The sequence below is a fragment of the Psammomys obesus genome, unplaced genomic scaffold (assembly GCF_907164565.1).
Source record: "Psammomys obesus unplaced genomic scaffold, mPsaObe1.curated_primary_1811, whole genome shotgun sequence".
Classification (NCBI taxonomy): domain Eukaryota; kingdom Metazoa; phylum Chordata; class Mammalia; order Rodentia; family Muridae; genus Psammomys; species Psammomys obesus.
In genome coordinates, this window is record NW_026585894.1 from 13,490,990 (window position 1) to 13,517,226 (window position 26,237).

General features: G+C 34.8%; 1 protein-coding gene across 3 annotated transcripts in view; it reads left to right on the forward strand.

Moving 5' to 3' along the window:
* Positions 1-26,237, forward strand: part of Fgf13 (fibroblast growth factor 13) — a 625,459-nt gene that overhangs the window by 538,682 nt on the left and 60,540 nt on the right. For all 3 annotated transcript variants that reach the window (XM_055599619.1, XM_055599621.1, XM_055599620.1), the window contains one exon: positions 4,229-4,332. In XM_055599619.1, coding sequence (XP_055455594.1) covers positions 4,229-4,332 — 104 coding nt within the window. The remainder of the gene's footprint in view (positions 1-4,228; positions 4,333-26,237) is intronic.

Sequence of the window (26,237 nt, forward strand, 5' to 3'; positions counted from 1 at the left end):
GCATTTAATGTTACCTTTTGTATTTTATTATGATGGTAAATCTCAGTTCAATGAAATTTTCTCATGAACAAGTAAGACATTGTAACTTATATATTTTCCCCATAAAAAGGCAAAGATAACAGACATTCCATGGAGTCAGTTTTGTTATATCAGACTTGGTACAATGAATGGATTTAAAAAAGATAGACTGCCCCTTTTTTTCAATCTTGCCAGTTCAGTGTGCCATGATTTGCCAATGTACATTAAAATAGTAACTTTGTTTGTTATTAGTCAGTTAGAGAAATTGGCCTTAGTTCAATCAAGTGGCAGCATGGCTTCAGTGTAGAGTTCAACAAGCTTCAAATGTCAATTAGGAAGCATAGCTCAGAGAAAGTGATCATTTTAAGTCATAAGTGCCTGTTTTTCTATAGTCAAAATAGAGAACAAATAAGGAACAGCATGGAGGTTATTCATGAAAAAAATCTCTTAAATACACAAAATGAATGGATGGCTAACTAAATAAATAAATAAGTTGTCAGGCTTGGTGTTGGTGCACTTGGAAAGCAGAAGCAGATAGATCTCTGAGTTCTAGGCCAGCCTGGTAGAGAGTGAGTTCCAGAACAGCCAGGGCTACATAGAGAAACCCTGTCTCAAAAAAACAAAACAAAAAAGAAGAAACAAACAAACAAACAAACAAAAATATGTTAACAATCTAGCTGAAACAGAAGAAAACATTTTAGGTTCTTAATGAATGTATTTTAGAAATACAAAGGAAATCAATTATTGTTGATATTGAGAAATTTTTATTCTGATCAAAATAATATCCTTTTTGTTATTGTTGTTTAGTTCTATTAACTGTGAGTACAGTTTTCTGGAAAAAAGTAACAACCCATAACAGACTCAATGAACATCACCTTAAGGTATACTATAGACAAAGTTGTTGGTTACTATTGAGATTGTTCATAACAAAATTCTAGTATGTTTCTAAACTTTTTAAATCCAACTGTCCTGAAATTAACATTACCTTAGGCTACATGTATCATTGTTTATATTCTGAAGAAATCGAGACTGTTTAGCTTCTGACTAAAATAAGCCTGAAATTAAATTATTCTTGCTACATCCTCAGTCCATAAAGAAGTATTACAAATTTAAAGAAGGCAAAGCAAGACTGTGAGTGGTAATGCATATCTTTCTATAATCCTAATACTGAGGAAGCTGAGTCAAGGGAATTGCTAGCAGGTTAAGCGAGCATCGCAAGAGTCAGACTTGCCAGAGAAAGCAAGATTCTGTCTCAAAAATAGGAAAGGGGAGCAAGACCATGTGTATAAGAAGTGATTCTGTCAAAGCTTACTTCTGGTATAATATTTTGCATTTTTTGTAATCTGGAAAGATTGCCCCCGTGGAAAAACTCAAAGCCAACTCAGTTTATAATTTATCTTGACTATCTAAAGAAAAGATTGGACTGCTATGTATGATCATCTACTTCACATTTTTCTACTCTCTTCAGTTTTAGCATATGTGTGTGTGTGTGTGTGTGCGTGTGCATGTGCGTGTGTGTTTGTGTGTGTGTCTGAGTCTGCATCTGTGTCTGTGTGTGTGTCTGCGTCTGCGTCTGTGTATCTAGCTTTCTAAATATTGTTTGCTTCACTTTCTCCTTTAACTATTGTTTGAAATTTAGGTATTTCATTTCTCATTAAAATACAATCAGAGCAGTGAACATCTACACCAAACCCAAATCATTATCCGTCTTTCCCCTTGACCTTCCTACATGCTCACCTTTTATGTTAGGAGCACGTTTGTACAAGTAAGAAGATTCAGGTTATTGTTTTGTAAAATGAGATTCTAGAAATAATTTTGAGTTTCATTTATCATATGTCTCCATTATCTATTACTATAAATCAGGTTCTAGGTACATGTTGGTATTCTAATTGTAGAATATTATATAGTGATACTGACTTTAAACAAACCCACATGAAACTTTTTGTTTAGTTCATTGTAGGTCTCAGATTTTTGCACTATGGTATTTTATAAAGTATAACTGTCATCTATTATATCCCTCAAATGGATGATAGTTTGAGGGATATAATATATATTATTATATATATATAATATATATCCATATAGTTTGCTATCAGTCTACACATGGATTTTTGAGTACCTGCTGTGCGCAGGGTATCATCAACTGAAATAAATATGACTTATATATAAATATGACGTACTCAAAGATCTTAGACTTATTGCCTGTAGATGGAATTGTCAAATATAGCACATGATCCTGGCAAACAATCTATGCAATTAGTCTACTTTACTTTATGTAACAGAAGGGCACAGATTTTTATATGATGAGTATCGAGTGACGTGCCATCAGTGGCATGTGGAAGGAACACTTGTATTTTGAACTGTACAATATGTCCTAGCTCCTCTTTGATAGCACCCAGATTTGAAGGGAAAGATACATTGTAGGCTTTACAAGAAATATTTTGTTTGTTCCTTATTAATATTTTTGCATATATTATCACACCTCCTGTAACAGAATCTATATGCTCAAAGATAAGTGATTCTAGAAAAAAATCTTAGTATATATGGGAGTTACACCTTTAAATTCTTGTTCATGAACGAAAAAAGATCATTTTATCAATCCCCAACAAACTTATGAACCAGGGCAGAAATCAACATTGTTCTATGACTCCTGATAGAAAGGTGCACTGGCTATTTTCAAAAGATATGTGTGGCAAACACTACGTTTTAAAAATGTACTGTTTTATTTTTGTTCGTGGTGTGGGAGGGCAGAGACAGCTGGTATTGGGAGGACACCCACTGGTTGTCTCCAGTGAGTGGTGTGTGGTTGTGAGGAGTGCTTGGGTGTAAGTTTCATGCAGTAAGACCTTCAGATGGAGCAGTAAAGACCTCATTAGCCCGCTTGCAATGATTTTGCAGAAAACATTAAAATAACAAATCACACTTTTCTTCCATACCTTATTTTCATTCCTATACCTATTATCTTGGAGACTAAGTGCCAGGAGCTATTCAATGCCAGTTCATTATGAAATACTGCTCTGGGAGTATAAGAATACAAAATAACTTTTTCTGCAAGGCCTACATTTATTTAGAGGTTTTTGCATTGGAAATAATACAGATACTTTAAATGAAAATGCTGGAGTAGTATGTCTCGTAAGAGTGTGGGAATTTCTCTTCAACTGGTAGTTCCATCTAACAGTGCCTATGAAATTTTTAGCAACTCTCTAGGGGAGCAGGTTAAGAGATTAGTTTGAGGGGCATGCATGCAGAAAGGGGGGGTGGGACGGGGAGGGGAGGAGGGAGGGGCTTATGGGGGGATACAAAATGAATAAAGTGTAATTAATAAAAGTTAAATAAAAATTTTTTAAAAATAAATAAATAAATAAATAAATAAAATGAACAAGAAAAACATGAAAAAAAGAACGAGGTTTACAGAGAATCAAAATTATCTTTTAGTAGCAAATTTCCTTTTCTCCAATAAATTTAGAAATAGAAAAACCACAAATAAAATAGTTAAGACATTTCAACCTCATATTTTGATCTGTTCTCTACCTAGTTGCTACTAGATTAGACAAAATTTCTTTAAAACCCATGGGTCATAATGGATTTAAAGGACATATCATATTGTGTGTGACATTTGGAATCTGCAGTCAGTTGGAAGATTAATGCAGTATTTTTATAGCCTGGTAAAGAAATAAAAATTGCAAATTCCTGAATTTCCACCCTCTTATTAGTCAGAAAATAAAGATCTTTCAGAAATTTTACATCCTGTATTTTGCCTGTTTTTACAGCCCAGGACTTACCAAATGGCATGCATTCCTCTGTAATAGCCTGTGTTTTTACATATATCTGTAAAAAAAAAAAAAAAGAGATTAGTTTGAAAAGAATGATGCTATTTTAGTATGCAGTGTGGTTCTTTATACTTTGCCCTGCCCCCAACATGTAAATAGTCCCTACCTTCATTCAATGCTCTAAAAATCAGGATGTTTTCACCAAAGTCTTCCATCCTTCCTGGAATGTTGCAGAAAATGTTGTAATAGACCCAGTTAAGTGAATGTAATCAGTAGTCAAATACACTAGAAGGTAGAACATGCTTATATTTGCATAAGTGTACATTTGTCTGGAGTCCCTTAGTCTACACTGTGTTTAGGAAGCCAGACACTCCTGTTGAATACATTGGCAAGCTATGGAATTTGGAATTGTAACATTTTCACAATCTTGGACATTTCAGCTCTGTTTAACCTCATCCCTGTGGGTCTTCGAGTGGTGGCTATTCAAGGAGTTCAAACTAAGCTGTATTTGGCAATGAACAGCGAGGGATACTTGTACACCTCGGTGAGTCTTTGTGTGCATGTTTTCACAGTTCTTGTTTTCATCTGATGTGGAAGAAAATGGATGCTGTTTTGATAGAGATTGTTGTTTTGGTGGAAATATATCAGTTGGAAGGGCAAATTATTTTTCCGGTGAAAATGATAGCTCTTTCTAATTAATCATTTAAAACTAACATGGTCAATACAAAATAAAAACGTGTCTAAAATTTTATATACAGTGCCATTAGAATATTACGTACCATTAAATAGGGAGTCAGGCTTTGCAGCCGTGGGAAACAAAGCTGTTGCTTAACTACATAACCATATTTATCCTCATTTATTCCTGAAGAAATTAATGAGATCTCTCTGTTAGACAGATTCTAGAACACAAAAACTGGTTTGAGAAGTGCTGCTCAGTATTCATTGCTAATCTGTTCGGCTGGTAAATTTTCATGTTTCAGTTTATAATGTTTTCATTATTTGAGTAAAAATTTATGCGGATAGTGTGATAATTTAATATTTGAAAACAGTCTATAATTATAAAATCAGGACAATAAACATTTCCATCCTTTTAAGCACATTTTAATAATTTTTGATCAGCAGTTATATTTCTACTGGGCAGTGTACTATTTTAACACATTTGTAAAAATACTGCTCAATGGGATAACGACATTTCAACTGTATCATAATTTTGTGTGTAGAGATATGGAGGCCCTCTCTAGTCTATTCATTCATATTAGGTACATACTACTGATGCCATTATTTTTTTCATCAAACAAAACTTAGCCTTTTACTACACACAAAATTCTCACTGATATTTATTCTAACAAGAATGGGGAGATTGAAATCCGTAACTTTTTTCAGGTATGTTAGTAAACAATATAGGCTACAGTTTAATGAATAACATGGAACCAAATGCACTTTTTAAAGCAAATGTTTTATACTGAAATATAAATTTAAAATGACATAGTACTAGATTTAGGGTTTTGTTTTGATTTTTGAGACATGGTTTCTCTGTGTAGTCCTGGCTGTCCTGGGTTTCTTTCTGTAGAACAGACTAGTCTTGAATTCACAGAGATCTGCCTGCCTCTACTTCCAGCTGGGAACAACTGGGTGTGCCAGCACTGCCCTGCTAAAATTAAGATACTATTCCTATCACTAGATTTTGTTTCAGGTTATAAAAATCATTACTATTGTTATAACTTAGTTTGAATCCCTGCATTTTAAGAAAAGAACAGGATATGATTATCTTATTTTGGTCCCCCAACCCCTCACATAATCAATCAATCAATCAATCAATCAATGTAGAGGACCTGTAGGCTTTCAGAAATGGAAAAACTTGTTTATCAAACTGTCAACTAGGTTTGTGAATGAGGTTGTTACTGACTTCCAAAATCTATTCTTCAAACGTCAAATAAAACAATATGTACTCACTTTTGCTCTGTCTTGTTAGCTGAATTTCATTTAATGTCATATATGTAAAATAACTGACAGACATTGTAAGAAACATACAGTCACCTTGGTTTTTAGTGACCAAAATAGAAAGGAGAAGTGGTAGAAGAACAAGTCCACAAAGGGCCATTCATCAACAGGCACCTCAAATTCTGGGCACTTGTCGGCGTTTTGTCTATCTTGTTGCTTAAAACAAAAAGGGTTTTATTCTCTTTGGTAAACTAAAACTTTGAATTAATTGCATTCTTACTAAAATCCATTGCTCTATCAATACAGTGCTAGTGTTATAAGTAAACAGATGGATTTTTTTTCAACTTTTGCTCTAATGTACCAGAATTTCATTTTATGTAACCTCTTTTAGATCAACGTGGTCAAAGCAAAAGTAGGCTTTTAATATGAGAAATAATTTTTAGAACTAATATGCATGTAATGGAAAGAGCATAATGAACATACTTAAGAAAACAAAATGTGGAGCATTAACTATTGTTTTAGTTAGTGTTTCTATTGTGATAAGACATCATGATCAAGGAAACTTAGAAAAGGACGAGTTTAATTTGGCTTACAGTTTCAGAGCTTTAGAGTCTATCTATCTTTGATGGTGGAGTGGAAGCATGGTGACAGGTGGCTAGAGTAGCAGCTGAGTGCTCTCATATCAGTCTACCCTTAGTGATATAAATCCTTCAACAAGGCCACACCTCTGTATCCTTCCCAAATAATTCTACCATTAAGTATTCAAAAATATACACCTATAAAGGCCATTTGTATTCAAAACCACCACATTCCACCTCCTGGCCCACATAGGCTCATAGGCATATCATAATGTGAAATGCATTTAGTCTACTACCAAAAGTCCTTATAGTCTTTTAAGTCTCAACACTGTTTAAAAGTCTAAAGTTTCTTCTGAGATTCAAGGCAATTTCATAAAGGTAACCCCCCTATAAAATAAAAAAGTAATTAGATATCTGAAACCTATGATGCCATAGAATATACATTCTAAAAGGGAGCAATAAGACATAGTGAGGGAATACTTAGTCAAAATTACTCCAAAGCCCATCAAAGAAAACTCCAAATCCTATAGCTGCGTGTCCATTGTTCAAGGCTTATATAACTCTGACCTTCCTGCTTTGTTGACTGTAAGATACATCTCACTCTTAGGCTGATTCCATTTCCCACATATAGATTTCTCTGGCAAATATCCCATATCTTTAGCATGTCCAGAATCTTGGGGTCTCCAATACAATCTAGATTTTACTTCACACAATTTCTGAAACTCCCTGAACATGCATTGCCTGGTCTTAAGGACTGTCCATTCAATTTCACAACCCTTTTACTTGTGTATCCTCTATGATTCTAGACAATACTGATAAGCTGGACTGCCTGCTTATGATGCACCTTGGCCCCACTGAATGACATTTGCTGTAGCTTTTCTTTGTTGCTGTTTTTGAGGAGCAGAAAATTGCTGAGGTCTTTTCCTCACAAGTTGGAAGCCTAGATAGATGAGTGGATTCTACTTTATTCTTTTGTGGATCATGCCTCTCCTTAATCTCCTTATCTCTTTCAATACAAACCTTGGCTCCAATGGTAAATTTTCCAGTATTGTTTTTTCTCTTTAAGCTGTGAATTTTGTATTTCTTTTTACCCCACTTGTTTTTCTTTTCATTATAAATCTGCATGAAAGTTAATAATAATAATGGCTGATATAACCATGCAACAGAGTCAATATTTGGCTATCTTGAAATCTCTTTTACCAAAGAAAAAATTTTAGATAATTTTAGAAATTTATTTTAGATTTAGCCTCAGAAAATTCTTAGGACAAGAGAAAACAACTACAGACTTTGCCACAATGTCCCAAAATGATCTCTAACCTAGTTATAAGTATTGCTCATCTCTGAATCCTCTTGAGCTAGGTATTCATTTTTTTTTTGCATAACACTCTGCAATACTGGCTTCCAAGGTCCTGCTAGGATGGTCCATTATTCTCTACTTACAGTATTCAATTACTTTTCTAGTTCAAAATCCAAACTCTCACATATTCCTTCAATAATCAGCATGGTTCATTCTGTCATAAAAACCCTACTCCCAGTACTAACTTCTGCCTTAGTTATTTTTCTATTGCTGTGATAAAACACCATGATGAAGGCAAATTCTGAAAGGAAGCATTTAATTGGGATTAATTATTTAGAATTAAGAGGGTTAGAATCCATGGTGGCAGAGGGAAGGCACTGCAGCTAGAGTAGCATCTGAAAGCTTGCATGTAAATAGAGAAGTATGAGGCAGAAAGGCATACTTGGAATAATGTGAGACTTTTGAAACCTCAAAGCCACTCCCAGTGGCACACCTCTTCCCATAAGGCCACACCTCCTAAACCTTCCCAAACAGTTCCACCAAGTGGGAACCAGTATTCAAATGTATGAGCCTCTGATGGCCATTTTTATTCAAACCACATAATATATGTATTTCCTATTAAGGAAAAATAACCTAAAATAATAAATTGCAAATTTGGGAAAGGAATTGCATTCTCATTAAGGTGGAAATAGTTCTGATTTATTCTAGAGCTAAGTGTACAGGTGAAATATCCAAATTATTCTGTTCTAGTAATGAAAACTGAGTCCTCTACAGGATAAATGTTCCAAATCTTTCCACTACTCTGTATTGATTATGACTTCAGGTCCGTTCAACAAATTGATCACCATCCCCTCTGGAACTCTATTTTTTTTTATCTTGTTTAAAATGTGATCTCCAGACCCTATTAGGACAGAATTCTATGACTTCATAGCCACCTATCATGGTAAATAATTTAGGCTCTGTAGTAGACCATAAAGTTTCTGTCATAACCATTCAACGTTACTGTTGTAGCACAAAAGTAACCATAGTCAGTAAAATAAAATGTGTGAATATGACCATGTTCCAGTTACAGTTTATTCCCCAAGACAGATACTAGGATGGATTTGGCTTATGGCTGTACTTTTCCCTTGTGAGGCCAACTTTTACTTTCTCTTTTCTCCCAAATAGCTGTTCTTTACCCCTTATATTTGAGATTTTCACAGATGGCCATTTATTATATTTTAATGGAAAAATAGGGATCATGTGGAAGAAAACTCTATTTACTTGTCTATCAGATGCAAACATGATACACTAGCATCTGTCTCTGTTATCCTGTTAACAACCCCTTGTCTATTTGTAGAATATCCCTTCTTTTCTAGTTCAGTACGCACATATACCCATGATCTTACACTTTATCTTACACTTTTTTTTTTCCTTTATTCTACCCTGGGGCTTTACTTCATATATCTGTAATTACTCCCAATTTCTTTAATTACTTCATATACCTTTAATTACTCCTACTAGCTTCAGTTGTTTAATTAACATTCACCAACAAACAAACAAATAAGCAAAAACAAATGAAAACAAAAAACCCTCTTAAAGCCTTCCTCAAACTCTACTTCCCCAATATCATTAGAATTTTAGCAATATCATTAGATATGCTGAAATTCCTTCTTTTTTCTTTGCTGGCCACTTTCAAATAGTAATATTTTGAAAACTTCTTCTTTTTCATTTTGCATATTTGTCTTTACTTTTCCATAGCGATAAGTACTATTCACATTCATGCATAGATAGAAATGCTGTGTCTCCTTTTTGCAATAGGGTTCAGAGGAGGGTCATCAGAGGTAATGAATGAAAGGGAAAATTTGACTTTTGACATTTCAGTTAATGTAAAACTGTTATCCAAATGGGAATAAAAGAAAATGGCAGATTTGGTGATTGATAAACCAAAATGCAGATTTTTGTTGTTGTTTCTTGTACAGAGTTGCCTTTAGTATTCTTGAGATATTAAAAATGGCCAAGTTTTGGAAGACTTTTTTTTTAAAATATTCTCTGTTTTCTTCATTTGCTTTTCTGCTTTTGTGTCCCATAATTGATTTTAATTCAGTTTTCTTTTATCCGTTAAATAAAATACCTCCATGTTGTTATTATCATAGAGGTAAAATTTATTTTACATGATTAATCGTGGGATATTTGTACTGTACACACTTTCTCCATTTTTTCCTTGTTGCCATAGCAGACTTGGTATAAGCTAAAGTGGCAGTAAGAAACCATCTGTGGCACAGATGATCATAATTTTGCCATTATTTCATAGCATATTTACTATTAACCATCATGTAACTAAGTAATTCTGGAACCACAGGAAATTACCATTCAGTGTGCATAAAGAAAAATGATCTTGCCTTTGGGTTTTTTTTTAAACTAATAAAAAGGAGTTCCATATAAGCTTCTGGGAGTTCTCAAAACTTCATAGCATAAATATTTCATAACATGAAGTTTTTGTAATAAATTTTTCAAATATGCTTGAAATATATATTAACTATAAATGCTCAAGAGTTTTAAATATGAAAAAAATGATAATGTCTAAGTGTTTATTTAATAGAATAGCTATATACTAGGCACAGGTTGTAAGAATGCAAAGATAAAAATTATTTTTTGGAAGTATCTATAGAAATCACAGCAGCATTTTTATCTAATTTCTTGTCTTCTTTCAAAAGCAGTTGAGTTTTCCCATGCACACATGGGAATCACATTCCAGTAATTTGTAGGAATGATATAACCAACATAATTTGTGAATTTTAGACTACCAAAGCCAACCACATACAAGAAAACAAATTTATCTTAAGCTATCTACTTTCATACCTTGGACATAAGGTAGCCAATAATTATTTACTCAAGGGCTCCACTCAGTCTGAATTAAGGGTACGTGCTTTCGTTTGCTAATAGATTATTTACACATACTTTAAATTTATCATATTTCTTCTCCTATCACACAGAAAAAAAAAGCTAATGTATCTTTTTAGAACCCCATGATACATTTTCATTCATTCAAAGGAATCAGTATCAGAAATATTGAGAAATCAAGCCATACCAGTCCTGTAGAAGCTAGAACAAAGGAGCTTTAGTTTCTCTTTTTGACAGCATGGATTTGCTTCCCTTTAAGGACAACATCTATACCTAAGGATGAGGGAAAATTGTGGAAGAAATGGGGATTTTAGAATAGAGGAACAGGAAATCTGCTATGAAAGTGTGTCTACTTGAAATGATAGGGAAGCTATATCCATTAAATCTAATCAACATGGCTGCTAAAACAAGACCTGAACAAGTATAATACCAGTAGACTTGCTAATATGGAAAGGGAAATTCTGGGTGTTCTCCAACCTCTGAAAAAGAACTACAAGCAACTAAGGAATAATGAGAGCAGGAGAAATAGTCTTCCTCAAGGATAAATGGACTGTGCAGGTTGTATTCATCTATTTAGGCATATATGTATATATGTGTATAACATTCAACTTTATAATTACTAAGAAAAATACAGCTATGATTTTGAGAGTGAACAAGAGGGAGTACATAGGAAGAGATGAGGGGAGAAAGGAGAAAGTTATATAATCATATTATATTTGTTTTCAAAAGAATGTCATATGGCTTAATGTAATTTTTAGTGTAAGACCAAATGCATAAAGTTAACACTTTTATGATTTTGCATCATCCATCACAATATTTTATCCATTCTGAAATTAGTTATACCTTACTATTTTAACCAACCTAAATCCTAAAAATCATAAATTTCTTAAATATTTTTTTTATTTTTAAATAATTTTATACATTCACTTGTATCCCAGCTGTAGCCCTCTCCCTCTTTCCCTCCTAATTCTCCCCTCCCTCATCTTCTCCCTGCCCCCTTCCAAGTCCACTGAGAGGGGGTGTCCTCCTCTTCTTCCATCTGGCCCTAGCTTATCAGGTATCTTCAGGACTGGCTGCAATGTCCTTATCTGTGGCCTAGCAAGGCTGCTCCTTTCTCATGGGGGAGGGGAAGCTCATGAGTTCATGTCAGAAACAATTCCTGTCCCCTTTGCTAGGGAACCCACTTGGATACTGAGCTACCATGGGCTATGTCTGAGCAGGGGTTGTAGGTTATATCCATGCATGGTCCTTGGTTGGATAAACAGTAGATCCCTGTGCTCAGATATATTTCGACCTTTTGGGCTCCCAGTCCCTTCTAGAATATACTAATTCCTCCTTCCTTCATATGATTCTCTACACTCACAATATTTTATCCATTCGGGAATTAGTTATACCTTACTATTTTAACCAACTTAAATCCTAAATATCATAAATTTTTTGTGGAGAAGGAAATAATACTAGTATAATGTGATCAGTGTAATATATATATATATTTCTCAAATGTCACACTCTACTGTGTACATTTGGCACAATTAAAATGGTAAAAATACATTCCCCATGCTCTGCCCAGTTTGGCTGTGAGTCTCAGCATCTGCTTCAAACCCCAGTTGGGTGAATTCTTTCAGAGGATCCTCTATAGTAGGCTTTCATCCTGGTCCCTCTCTTCCACCATTTCTTGTGTCTATCCGTTTTGGAATTCCGAATGAGATTTAAACATTCTCCCTAGGTTCCTCCTTGTTGTTTAGCTTCTTTAATGTAGATTTTAGTATGGTTATCCTATATTATATGGCTTATATCCTCTTATAAGTGAGGATATACCATGTGTGTCTTTCTGTTTCTGGGATACCTCACTCAGGATGATCTTTTATCTTTTTTAGGGAGTCTTACACAAGAAGTGAGGGATAGAAAGACATGGGGGGGGGACAGGAGCTCCACAAGGAGACCAACAAAGCTAATAAATCTGAAGCCAAGCTGTCCAGTCTCCATGTGGGTGGGTTCCTGAGTAAGGAGAACAGGGGCTGCTTCTGTCATGAACTCAGTTGCTTGTTCTTTGATCACTTCCTCCTGGCAATGCAGTTTTGCCAGGCCACAGAGGAAGAGAAGTCAGGCAGTCCTGATGAGACTTGGTAAGCTATGGGCAGATGGCAGAGGAGGAGAACTCCCCTTTTCAGTGGACTAGGGTAAGGAGATAGGGGGGAAGAGGACAGGAGGGTGTGACTAGGAGGAGTTATTCATTTTATATTCTGATATAAAATAAATAAAATAATAAAAATAAAATAATTTTAAAAATGAAAAAATAATCATAAATGTTAAGTAGAATGTTTCCGTGTGAGGAGTCCTGAAAAAACATTACATTTGCAGATACATTTGCTTATTGAAGTGTGTACATGTGTAAGACTATTGCTGCACTTCATGTATTATATTTTGTACCCCCATTAACCTCTCCTCTTGTCTTCCAATTAGTCTACTCTCTCTTCTTTTTCCCAAATAGTCTACTTTCATGTCATGTATGTGATTTGGCAACTTTCCTAGCAGTGATATACTAGTATAACTATAGTTTTTAGTGTTGTAAAGAATTGCCGCACTGATTCCTATGGTGGCTGCAGTAGTTTATAATTTTGATGACCCTAAAATCCCTTCAGTTTATACACCTAACAACTCTTAACTCTGAGTTCTTTGGCCTTTTTAGAGCTAGTATATAGGTATTCTCCATTCATTGTCCTTCCTAATCATGGTCATACCAATGGATTTTTTAATAGTTCAAGCCATTGACTATTCTAACTATCTCTTAATTCTTTATCTTCTAAATCTTAAATTCTTTATTTTTGTCTGTTCATATATGCATATGTATGTGTTCTTTTGTGAAGATACATATGCATGTCAAGGCAAAGGTCAACATTAAGCTCACTGGCTCAGCTAGACTGACTGGCTATTGCCTCCTGGGATTTATCAGCTTGTCTCTGCACCTGGTGGCTGTATTTTTTTTTCATTCATTAATCAACTTATTTACTTTACATCCCTCCAGATGGGAACTTCCCCTCCCTCCTCTCCTCTCAGGCCCTCCCTCTCATTTCCTTTCTCCTAAGCACCTTCCCTTTCCTTTCAGAGAAGGGGAAACTCCCATGGATATCAACCTAATGCCTTGGCATATCAAGTTGTAGTAGGACCGGACACATCTTCTATTGAGGTTAGATGAGGGCATCAAACTAGGGGAAAGAACGAAAATGCAGGCAACAGTCAGAGGTAGCCCCTGCTCCTGCTGTTAGAGGTTCCACATGAGGACCAAGCTGTACATCTGTAGACAGGAGGACAGCATAACTATGAACAGAGAGGCTTCACCCAGCAGGTGTCTGTGTTTTTACATGGGTAATGGGCATTTTAACTCAAGTTCTCATGCTTCGCAGCAGACTCTTAACAACTAAACACTACCCTTATCTTCAACTTCATACCTTTATTTTCTTCTTAAAAAAAAAACAGCTTTATTAAGATATAGCTTCTATATCATAAAATTATTCATTTAGAGTATATCATTCAATAGTTTTTGTATATTAACAGTTGAGCCACCATCATTGCTATTTAATTCTAGAACTTATTATTACTATTATTATTATTATCCATTATTATGAAGGATAAAATTATAACAATTAGCAGACACACCCCAATCCCTTTCCTCATTCCTTAGTAGCTGTGAATCTCTTTTCTCTATATACATTTACCTGTTTTAGGTAATTCATATAAATTGAATTATAGAGCATATAATCCTTTGTGGTTGGCTTCTATCATTTAACAAAAACTGTTTTGATTCCTATTTTCGTTTTCTTCTGATGTCCATCCTCTTTGCCTTTCAGGATGGGGATTGAACATTTTAGTTAGGGTCCTCTCTTTTGCTTAGTTTGTTTAGATGTACAGATTTTAGTGGGTTTATTCTATATTGTATGTTTATATGAGTGAGTATATACCGTGAGTGTCTTTTTGCTTCTGGGACAACCTCGGAACCCACTACAGAGGGCCTCTGGTTACATAGTAATGGGAAGAGGGACTGCCTCTGACATAATCTGATTGGCCTGCTCGTTGATCACTTCCCCCTGAGGAGGGAGCAGCCTTACCAGGCCACAGTAGAGGACAATGCAGCCACTTTTGATGAGAACTGATAGACTAAGATCAGAAAGAAGAGGAGAACCTCCCCTATCAGTGGACTTGGGGAGTGGCATGCATGCAGAAAGGGGAGGAAGGGTGGGATAGGCAGGGGAGGAGGGAGGGACTTATGGGGGGATACAAAATGAATAAAGTGTAATTAATAAAAAAAACTGCTTTGATTAATGCACATGACTTATTTTTCTTTTATTTATATATTATTATTATAATTTATTACAATTTATTCAATTTGTATCCCAGCTGTGGCCCCTCCCTCATCTCCTCCCAATCTCACCCTCTCTCCCTTTTATCCCTCTATGCTGCTCTCTTAGTCTACTGAGCAGGTCCTCCTCCCCTTCTATCTGAACCTACCCTATTAGGTCTCATCAGGACTGGTTGCATTTTCTTCCTTTGTGGCTTGGCAAGGCTATGTGATCAGAGAGCCTGCCACTAAGTCATGTCAGAGACAACCTCTGCTCCCCTTACTAGGAACCTTACTTGGTGACGGAGTCTGTGGTCTACATCTGAACTGGGGCTTTAAGTCCTCTCCATGCATTGTCCTTGGTTGGGGTATCAGTCTCTGTAGGGGCCCCAGGGCTCAGGGTTTTTTTTTTTTGTTTGTTTGTTTGTTTGTTTGTTTGTTTGTTTGGCTCTTTTGGTCTCCTTTTGGAGCTCCTGTCCCCTCCAGGTCTTTCCATCTGCCCCTTCTTTCATAAGATTTCCTGCACTCTGCCCAAAGTTTGGTGATGAGTCTCAGACTCTGCTTTGATACCTCTATCAGTAGAGTCTTTCAGAGGCTGTCTGTGGTAGGTTCCTGTACTGTTCCTTGTCTTCTCCTGCTTCTGATGTATATTGCATTTGCCCTTCTGAATGAGGATTGAGCAGCATCCCTAGGGTCTTCCTTGGTGTTTAGTAATGGTTGACTTGCTTTGTAACACTCTAAGAAAAACACATGACTTACTCAGATTCAGCTTACCCTAACTGCTTTATCATCCATTCTATTTATGTCACTATCTATTATGTATTGGTGTCAAAAAAATCTTTGTTTCATAATTCGGGGTCACTAAGAATATGTTAAATCCTCAGCAATACGTGGATAAAGAAATCACTCAGTGCGTAAAGTGCTTGCTGTGATGTTGTGTTTAGATACCCAACACCCATGTGAAAACTCACAGGTATGAGGTGGTACATACTGTAACACAGGCATAGGGTAGGGGACGGAGAGAAGGCACAAATGGATCCCCTTGTATATTCACTGGCCAGCCAATCTAGTTGAAATACTGAACTCCAGGTTCAATGAGAGACCCTATCTCAGAAAATAAAGTGGAGAGTGATAGAAAAATATACCCAAAGTCGACCTTTCGCTTCTATTTGCATACCCACATGCAGGCATACCCCATTCAATATATATATATATATATATATATATATATATATATATATATATATATACATATATTATTACACACAAAATGTAGATAAATAAAAATAGAGTTGAAATCCTTTGCATCTTACCCCAAAGTATTTCAGTGTTTCTTTAGTAACAATAGTTGCAGTTTTTTAGATAATACAAAAAAGTATATTCTCAAGTTCAGTAAATTTAACATAAGCACAATATTGTAATATTTTATCTCATCTGCTGTCGATTTTCAAATTTGTGAATTGACAGATATGTTCATTATAGAATTTTCGGTATCCTTCTATAGTTCAGTTGGTAGAGCGAAAGACTGTAGGAGGAAGACAATGCAGCCACTCCTGATGAGACCTGACAGACTAGGATCAGAAGGAAGGAAAAGAAGACCTCCTCTAACAGTGGACTTGGGGAGGAGCATGCATGGAAAAAGGGGAGGAAGTCAAGGGTAATAGACTGTATTAAGCTGTCATATTCCTATAATATCCTCTGTGCTAGCTTAGTTCCAGTCCTTTTATTTTACAGTATTCCCAGATTTTTTTTTTCTGTTTTTCCCCAGAGATAGTGTCATCATGTGGCCTATGACCAAATTTTAAGTACTATAAATTCATATCTCTAGTGCATATGCTAGTGCAGAAGTATTAAAATCTACACAAATTCATCAATCGATTCAGAGCAACTAGTGCACTCCTAGTAGTTTTATGTTACATGGAAAATTTTTGGACAATGTCAAATTATATAGCATCAGCTGGATATAATATAAGGTCTAGGATTATTCTCAGTGAAGATTACAAATTTATTCAAAAATTATAGAAAATTGCTTTAATAATTACAGTTCTTTGAGAAACTGAAGTCTAAATCATAAAAGAAAGTTGATTGGAAATCAATGTGAGCAGTATCATATCCAAAACAGAAGAAAATGATGATCAAGTTAACATGTGAAAATAAGAGAGTGGGTACAAGGGAACATTATCTTCTGGTTGTAACTTTTTCGGACCAGTTATGTGGTGCAGTGGGTAAAGATGCTTGCTGCCAGTCCCAGTGACCTGAATTCGACCATCTGAGTCTACATGGTGAAAAGAGTGTATGGACCCCTGGAAGTTGTCCTCTGACCTCCACGTGTGCACTATGGGTCATAGCCCTTCCTTCCTCCACAGTAATAAATAGATGTAAAAACTCTAACTTCTTATCATTTATATGCCTTAGTTACTTAATATTTATTACATTTTTATTTAGTAAAAAATTGCAAAAATTTTAACTGTCAAACTTTAAGTTCCCAGTTTCAGTGTATATGTTTAAAAGACTATGATCAAATAATCTATATGTATGTAATCATACATTTTGATGGATGCTTTTTGTTCAGATGAATGGATTGTAATATTATGAGTAATTATACAGAAACATTCTGAGTCATATCTTTTGGCATGCAAATTGTAAAACATGAGATTATTTTAAAGGAAGAAAAGCATCATTTCAAGAACAAGATAATTTCCCAAGTCACATTTGTTTCGCCTGTTTGCTATTCTTTGTAGTGCTAAGATAATCAGTAAATTTTAAAGAAAATCCAGATTGGTATTTAAACATCTTCTTTTCATGGTCTCTATAAAAAAAAAACAGCCAAATCTGGTAAGTTATGCAGGGTGAAAACAATCTGTGTTTATGTTCAAAGTGTGAACTGAGGATGGTACTTTCTCAGAAACGAGAAAGACAATAGTGGTGGTAGCTGGCTCTGTGATCTGTTTTTAGGGCCAAGTTGGAAAAGTAATCAAAATGGGAAGTCATAGGGCACATATTTAACAGTGTCTCATAGTTTTAACTCTAAGCTAAAGTCATGTTTCTAGGAAAACACCATTTATCTTGAAACTAAAACATAAAATAATTGTCAAGAAATTAAAAAAGGAATTTTAACATGTAAAGTCAGATGTGAGGAAGCTGATTTCCCTGTCTTCCTCCCACCTCTCTCTCTCACTCAAGCAAAAGACAAATGGATAAATCAAACTCCTATCCATTGCTTTGTTGCTATGATGACACTAGTTTATTTTTGGATTCTGAAAATGTTAAGCTTTTAACATACAACCTACATTGACCATTAGGAGTTTGCTTTAACAATATACTTAGTAAAGTTTAATAAATGCATGGAAGAGAAGCAGTGGCTCTTTAGCATTATTTTATGTTAGTATGCTATGAATATCATGAAAACATTATTCAGTGAAGGAGTTATTTTTAATCCTTTCCTTGTTAATTTTAATGCACAGCAGGATAGGAAAGCTCACTAACACATTTTCACATGTTCCACATTTCTATGAAGCCTCTGCTTTGAAATAGTTTGCTTCTAAATTCTGTACTTATTAGTTATAACTGATTTCCCTCCTACTCCACCCTTAGACTTACATCAGTGTCTAGCAAAAGTATATTTTTGATATGCATTTACTGACATAATCTATGTGCATAATAAAATATAAAGGTCATTTATATGATTATGTCATGTCTATATAAATATTTAAAACATTTTAAAGGTCCATATTATTGCTCATTGTTGATCTATTTAAGGGTTAAAGTTTCAAAATTATGCAAACCAGTGCATTACTGAGACACAAGGGAAAAACAGATGTGTTTCAATGACTACCAGTCTTCAAGGGAATTATGAGTTCTAAAGAGAGAAACTTTAAATGAAAACATTTCTCTGATCATTGTAATTGCTGTAACCAAGGTTAATAACTGGCAAACCCCTGACTAATACATTAAATGTGTTTTGTTTGAGCTGAATATGTCTCAAGATGGCATGTTTGTGCAAAAATTCTGATTAAGTTATTCATCAGATACTCTGATGCTAACTACTTTTGACAACCCTGGAAGTAGAACTACAGGGAAAACCTCAATTGATTTTTGGATGGAGTTTTGCATATAGCCAGTAGCAATAATACATAATGCCTCCTTTCATAAGGGCATCGGATATTCATAGGAATTCTGGCATAGCACATAACACACAAGAATAGTCAAAATTAGAAGTGACATTCATTTTTACTTAGAAAAAAAATATTTTTATAAAAATTTTGAAAAGTTAAGTGTGCATACAATTCTAAGTATTACTATTTAGGTTGAACAAGTAGAGAGGATGAAACAATGTATAAAATATGAATTGTTCCATAAAACATTTATAATTGGGAATGAGACATTAGACAATGAAAATGGTAACTTAGAAATGAACCTAAGCAGGTAAAACTACATCATCGATGGCAAATACTGTATCCCACCCTTGACCCCCGCCAAATTAAAAAAAAAAAATCTGTCCATAGCAAATTTGTTGGTCTATCCCTCTCATGAAATCAATGCTTATACAATAGTCCTTCTTAGAGGTTTGGTAGTAGGCTTATAAAAGATTTCTTTTAAAATGTCATGAAAAGTATTCCTCTGTTCCTGACCATATAATAGTGCTAGGTCACTATAACAAAGGTTTTCATGCAAAAAGCCTCTGAAGAAAATAGAGCCTATATAGTGGTTTAGAGCCTGAGTTCTTCTGTGTTTTCTCATCACCTTTGAAGCAGATATTGCTAAAAGGTGTTTTCATTTACCCACTCTTAGAAAACCTAGTGACATATCTAAGTTAATGGTGAACGTAAAGCATAAGACAATAGTCCAGGAGCTTTTTGTTGTTGCTTTTGTGTTTTTAACATAGAAGTTATTTTATTAGTTGTTGGAGAATTTCATGCATTGTGTTTTAGTCATATTCACCCTCCCAAACTCAATCCTTTCTAGATTCCCTCTTCCTTTTCCACAAAACACTGTGTCTGGTGTTTGGTTTTGTTGTTGTTGTTTTTGTTGTTTTGTTTTATTTTCATTCCATCAAAGCCATTGTGTACTGCCCAAATATTCTTGGATGTGTGCCCACTGAAGTATGGTTTGTCTACCATTAGTATTATTCTTAGCGAAAACTGATCCGTCTTCTCCAAGTATGTAAGAACTGCCAATTGCTCCTCAGCTAGGGATGGGGTTGAATACCCAATTCCCCCTTCCGTGCTGGCATTTGGTCCTCCTAGAAGTTTTTATGGTCAATCAATTGGGAAATAACCTGTTAAGTTTCTATAAGTACTAAGCACCCCAAAATGACATCACAGTGGTCCAAAGACATAATATCTGGAGTTTATAGTATACATAATGCAGTTCTGAGTTCTAATTGCTAATAGATTGTCTACTGGGGGAAGGGTTATCATGAATTATTTCATCCCCAACCTGTAAGATTGGTACTGCTATTTTTAGCACAAAGATTGCTTGTATGGAAACAATTTGAATGCCCTTGAGGCTGAAACTAGGTAAGTATGTAAGATTATGGAAATTTACTAGTTGTCCCAAACAATACTTACTGTTTTATACAGAACAACAATTGCCTGCATATTATGTTAAGACCATGTCGGTATGTAATGAGGCAGTATAGTCGAACATCACAAGGAGATGCTTTTTCAATATAGCAAGAAATGATATTGCTTGAAGTTGTTTGAAAGCTCTTTGAAATCTGTCACTCTTTGAAAAAGATATCCCATGTTGACAGGACAAGTAGATTATAGTGGACCCCAGTGGCTAAAGCTTTTAACTATAGCAAAGTTCATTTCACCCTTGGACAGTGACACAGAGCTAGCTTTTCCTACATTTTTCAGTAATTTTCTTTTCTTTTTTTTTTTCTTTTCTTTCTTTATTTTTATTTTTTCATCATAAGTGGGCATAGAAAGAGAAACTGTAGTGACCAAGAGATATAGCTTTTTGGAGTTACAATAGTCAATATGCATTAATACATAGTATACTGAATAAGAGAAAGCATGTTTTTGGTTTTGTTTATGTTTTTGTCATGGCAGAGTTACCATTTACTTTCAAGTGTGATAAGACAACAAAGCAGAATTTTGACCATTTTATTTTCTCTTGCTTCCTATTTAAAATTCTTATGCACATTTGATTTTCCCAAACCTCTAATACTCCTTCACCGCTTCCCTTTGAGTAGAAGAGTGGCTAGTACAACAGAAATCAAGTAGAAAGTCATATTTATTAAAGATATTTATTACATTCATATTTCTACAATCTTTCTCAGCAGGGAAAAACACCAGGCTAATCCATGTTTCTTTTGTACTCTTCTAATCCCAGACAGAAATATTAGCTCATAAAATGTTCTGTTTCCAATAGGGCTATCATTGAAGCATTTTAATGTCACCAGCAGTTTTGAATCTAACAGGATTTTAGTTGTACATAACAGGGTCAGCAATTATCTGACAGCTAGTGTTTCTGATACAGACATACAACTTTATTCAAACAAACAATTAACCTTAAAAATATGGAATAGCAGGACTGTGATGTGTGGTTTTAGACAGCCACACACTTTGCTATAGACCTTGGTTTTAACTCCGTCAATGAAGCACTTTAATATAACACTCAAGCTGCTACAGGTATACCTCTCAATCTTTTGAAGCAAGGCATTTCCCTTTCCAGAATTCATACTTCTATTCACTATTCCTATCCAATACCATCTGTCTTTAACCTATGAACTGTATTTAAAATTATTTATTTATTTTTATGTTTGTTAATTTAGTTTATGTGTAGATACGTATGCTTGAGTGTATGCATGTGCACCATACACATGCAGTGCCAGCTGAGGTCAGAATAGGGCATCACATCTCCCAAAACTGGTGTTACAGATATTTATAGGTCAGCATGTGGATGATGGGAACCAGACTTGGGTCTTCTATAGAAGCAGTAAATGCTGTTTAACTACTGAGTCATCTCTCTGCCCCCAAACCTCTGAACTGTCAGTGATGTTAATGAAGTTTTCAGTGTGGAGGGATGTATTGTTTGTTTGTTTTCTAATGTCTATATGCATTTTTCTGATGTTCTTGCATTAACATGAGCCATTCATGATCCTTGCTCTTAAGGAAGTAACCATTCTGCTTTTTGGAGCTTGCATATGGGTATGAATCTATAAAGTATTCATTTGGCAACATACTGCCTACATAGTGGTGTTGGTTATATGGTTGTATAAAAACAATACATGAAAAAATGTAAGCAAACATGTGAAGAATAACAGTAGTCAAAAAATGTAAATATCTCAGGTGTGCTGATAAAGTTCTGAATGTGATTTGTTTTAGACCTAATTGTTGTTATTGGCAACCAGGACCCTTTTAATTGTGGCATTTACAGAGAGCCAAGATCTATGAGTTTCTTGTTTGTTTGTTTGCTTGTTTGTTTTTTAGTAGTCTGTGAAATTCTAACTAGCCTGCAAGTACTAGGCTTCGCTCACTGGGTTAAAAAATGTGGAAACTTTTGGCCCAGTTGCCCTGTCATTCCTGCCCCACTTTTGTAATCAAAGACTACAGAAAGTTAAATGAGTGTATATAGGAGAAAGCATGATGACAGCTATTTTCAAATATGCTCACAGTACAGTTCTCGAAACTGTGGTACTAATCATGTACATGCCTGTGTAATATTTGTAAATGATTTTGTTTCATACACAAGATCAAATTATCCTGTTTATTTAGCATTTTTCAGCATATTTGAGAAAATGTTCCCTGAATGGTGAATATAGAAGGAGTTGTGCATAGTCTTTTCATCTGGTCAGTCTTCCATTTGGGAAAGTAAGCAGTTACGACATTTGTCAGAATTATTGTAGACTCCCTTCTTTTAAATATCAGAAACAAATCAGGATCTGGTTGTTGCTGTGGTGGGTTTTAAGTTATTGGAAGGAGTACGGACCATAAAATCATCTGAGAGAAGATGGACAGTTACTTGGTTTACATATTTATTTTGCCTTTACTGCTCATGTGTAATTGATTTTTATTAATATACCCTGAAATATTACTATGCACCAGTGAGTAGTGATCTAAGCTTCATTTACATGCATTCTAGTCTTTTTCTAAGAAAACTAATTCAAGTGTATGTGTAATTGATACTACTTGAGTCATTCTTTAACATGGTAGAATTTGTTTTTGCTAATTATATAGTTAACATCAAATCCAAAATGCAGTAATCTTAAAAACTCTAAAAAGGCATCAGTGGCATTTGTAGACAGGTCAAGTTACATTAAATGGTGATTGTAAGGGAAGTGTTATAAGAAGATGAGATTTTAAAGCACCAACTTTTTCAATACATAGCATCTGACCTTTTTTTCCCCCATGTCATAGCTGCCCTCATTCTGACAGATATCAAAGTCTTAGGGTGTTTTTAAGTCAAAGGAAATGAAAACAGGGACCACTCTGAAAAACCTAGCAAATATCACAAAGGAAGTTGCTCATTTCTGGCACATTAGTTAATTACTTCACAAATTTGCTCATTATGTTTCTTTATCATTTTATAAGAACAGTCACACTTTTAAAGCATTATCAGCATTTAGATTCTCAGTGAATTGGTGAGTAAATCACCTATGCTATAAATTAGAACATGAATGTGGCCAAACAAAAAGCTACACTATGTTCTTCAGTATTTGTTGGACCATCAGAAAAAAATTGAAACAGATCGTGATCACTTCTGCATTAACTCTTTTATTCTCTTAGATGCTATAATTAACCTTTGCTCTTAAAATATAGAAGGAAGACACTGAAAATAACATTTTTATTTGGATTTTTTCCCAAATACAAATGGAGTGCAGAGTTTGTATTTTTATGAGATTTTAGTGAACCGTTAATTGCTGTTATTGTGGCTACCAACCTATTACCACCTCATCAGGGAGTAGTGTCTTACTCAGCATAATGAGGAAATTGCTCTTTGGAGAAGCCCCATGCAAAATTGCTACAAGCAGAATCCACGGTAGGTTAAAAGTTCACTGGAGAACCTTGATATAAATGTTTTCATATATGGGAAGATCTTATTTCAAAGTTTAATTTGCAGCATGACACAGAAATTTTGTTACACTAAATAGAATTCCCATTCTATGTTTGCCTCACCTTGAGATGCTTAGTGAAAGATTGCAGAGACAGTGCAGTGTTATAGTATGAAGATATGATATTTGATATAGCAGTTTATACAGTAAAAGTAATACTGCTTATGTTATATCCTATCATAGTTTGCCCATTTGCTTGCCATGTGATCACAAAATGCTGATGAATTTGATTTGAAATTATGCACTGTTGAGTAAATGCACAATCCAAAAAAGTCTAAGTGTCATGGACACAAAAAATCAAAAGGATAGTTTTAATTTAATCCTGTCTTAATTTTTCATTTGTGACACTTTTATTATTATGTGGGTTCACATTGAAAGACTTTATTCCTTAGAGATGCTGTAATTAAAGCACCTTTCTAATTTAGGCTCTGTTGGCTAGGAACACATTTTTAAGTAGTTCTCATGCACAAACTTACCTTTGGTGGCTGGCAACTCTGAATCATGTGCAGATTCTATAAGATATTGAGACAGATTCATATAATTTTCATAGAGCTTAGGAACAAATTACTGCTGTGATATTGCCAGTGACCCCAAGGCAATTAGACACATTTTTTTGTCATCTCACATAATTCAAGGAAAAGGTGTTCCTCTAGACACATATGGCTTGTTTTGAAGTGGTTTTTCAGAACAGGTTCTCTTTGTAGCCTTGGAAGGCTTCAGACTTGCGGTGATCCTTTTGACTCTGCCTCCCAACCACTGGGATTATAGACCTTTATACGTAGCTCTAGGCAGTTTTATTGTATCTATGAATGCTAAATGAGTTTGCATCCAAACTCCACTATAAGTAATAATTTTAACCAATACTTTCTTCAATATGAATACCTGCAGAACGATTTTTCCTTCAGATGTAACATTCTAAATTCCAGTGAGAGTGGATGTCGTGTGGGTTTTTTCTCTATTGTTTGCTTCTGATTTTTTTCTTTATTCATTTTGTATGTTTCTAAAGGTGTGTTTCAGTAGAGGTTAAATTGTATGTCTTTAAATTTCTATCTTGTTTGGATTTAATTAATCCATTATAAATATAGAAATTAAAGAGTACTTTATGTTTAGGAAAGACTACAGAAACAGTACAACACCTTATTTATGCTCTCAAAGTACAAAGTGCATGATAGTTTTGCATATCTCTTATTTCCAAATATTTCTTGCATGTCGAACTGTTATTCCATTCAACATACTTTAAGTTATTTCAAGATGAAAAAAGCACCTTCATTTATATTTTTTGTGTATAAGTTTCATTATCAAGTGCCCAGTACATATTCTACAAATGTATAGCAAATAAAATGAAATTTGACTGCATAAGAGGCCAATAATTGGGAAGAAATGAATGATTTATCTAATATAGCAAGAAAAGATTGAAGACAATGCAACCAGTCTTGATGAGACCTGATAGGTTAAAGTCAGATGGAAGGGGAGAAGGTCCTCCCATATCAGTGGACTAGGGGAGGGCCATAGGGGGAGAAGATGAAGGAAGAGTGGAGCTGGGGGGAGACAAGGGAGGGGCCACAGCCAGGATACAAATTGAATAAATTGTAATAAATGATAATAATAAAAAAATAAAAAATGTAACTGTTTAATAAATAGCTATTTGGAAATTCAAATGATGTTTTTTTTTCTACTATGCCTGCATGTACTTATGTTCCTCTCCCTTTTTGTTATGTATTTTATGTAAGCCAAGACTTTAACCCCTGTTCCAAAATAGTGTTTATTAAAATGCTGTTTCATTAAAAATGTTTTTTTTTTCCTATACATGTGAATCACTGGCTGAATGCAGTTGCATTGGCAGTTACAATGTGGGCATACTAGATCTAGGAATGTAGCTTTCAATGTATGAATGGGTATATGAGTTTGAGCAGTTCTCTTCCTTTGTCATCTTGCCTATTGCCTTAAATGTTTAAAAATACTGTTGATTTGTTTCCTGTTGCTCTGTTTTTTTAAAGGAAATAATGAGTCAACTCTGCATTCATTGTGGATTTTTAAATAATATTCACAGCACTGAGGTTGAGGAGCACACACTAAGTCTGTGCTTTTTTAGTCCTTGAAGCCGGGCTATCACCTTAAAAGTAGATGAGGTAAACCTAGAAGAAATGAGCTTCCATCATTATCTACTCTCAGCCAGAACAGTAGTATAGATTTCTATGAAATCTTTCACAATAGTATTTTTTTTTTTTACTTTTTCTGCTTTCAATTATCTGGTTTATTTATATAAATGTATCATTAGGTCTCTACTAGGACATAAATGTTTTGACCATTAAAAGATGATTGACTGCAGAAGTCCTGCTCTTCCTCATACGGA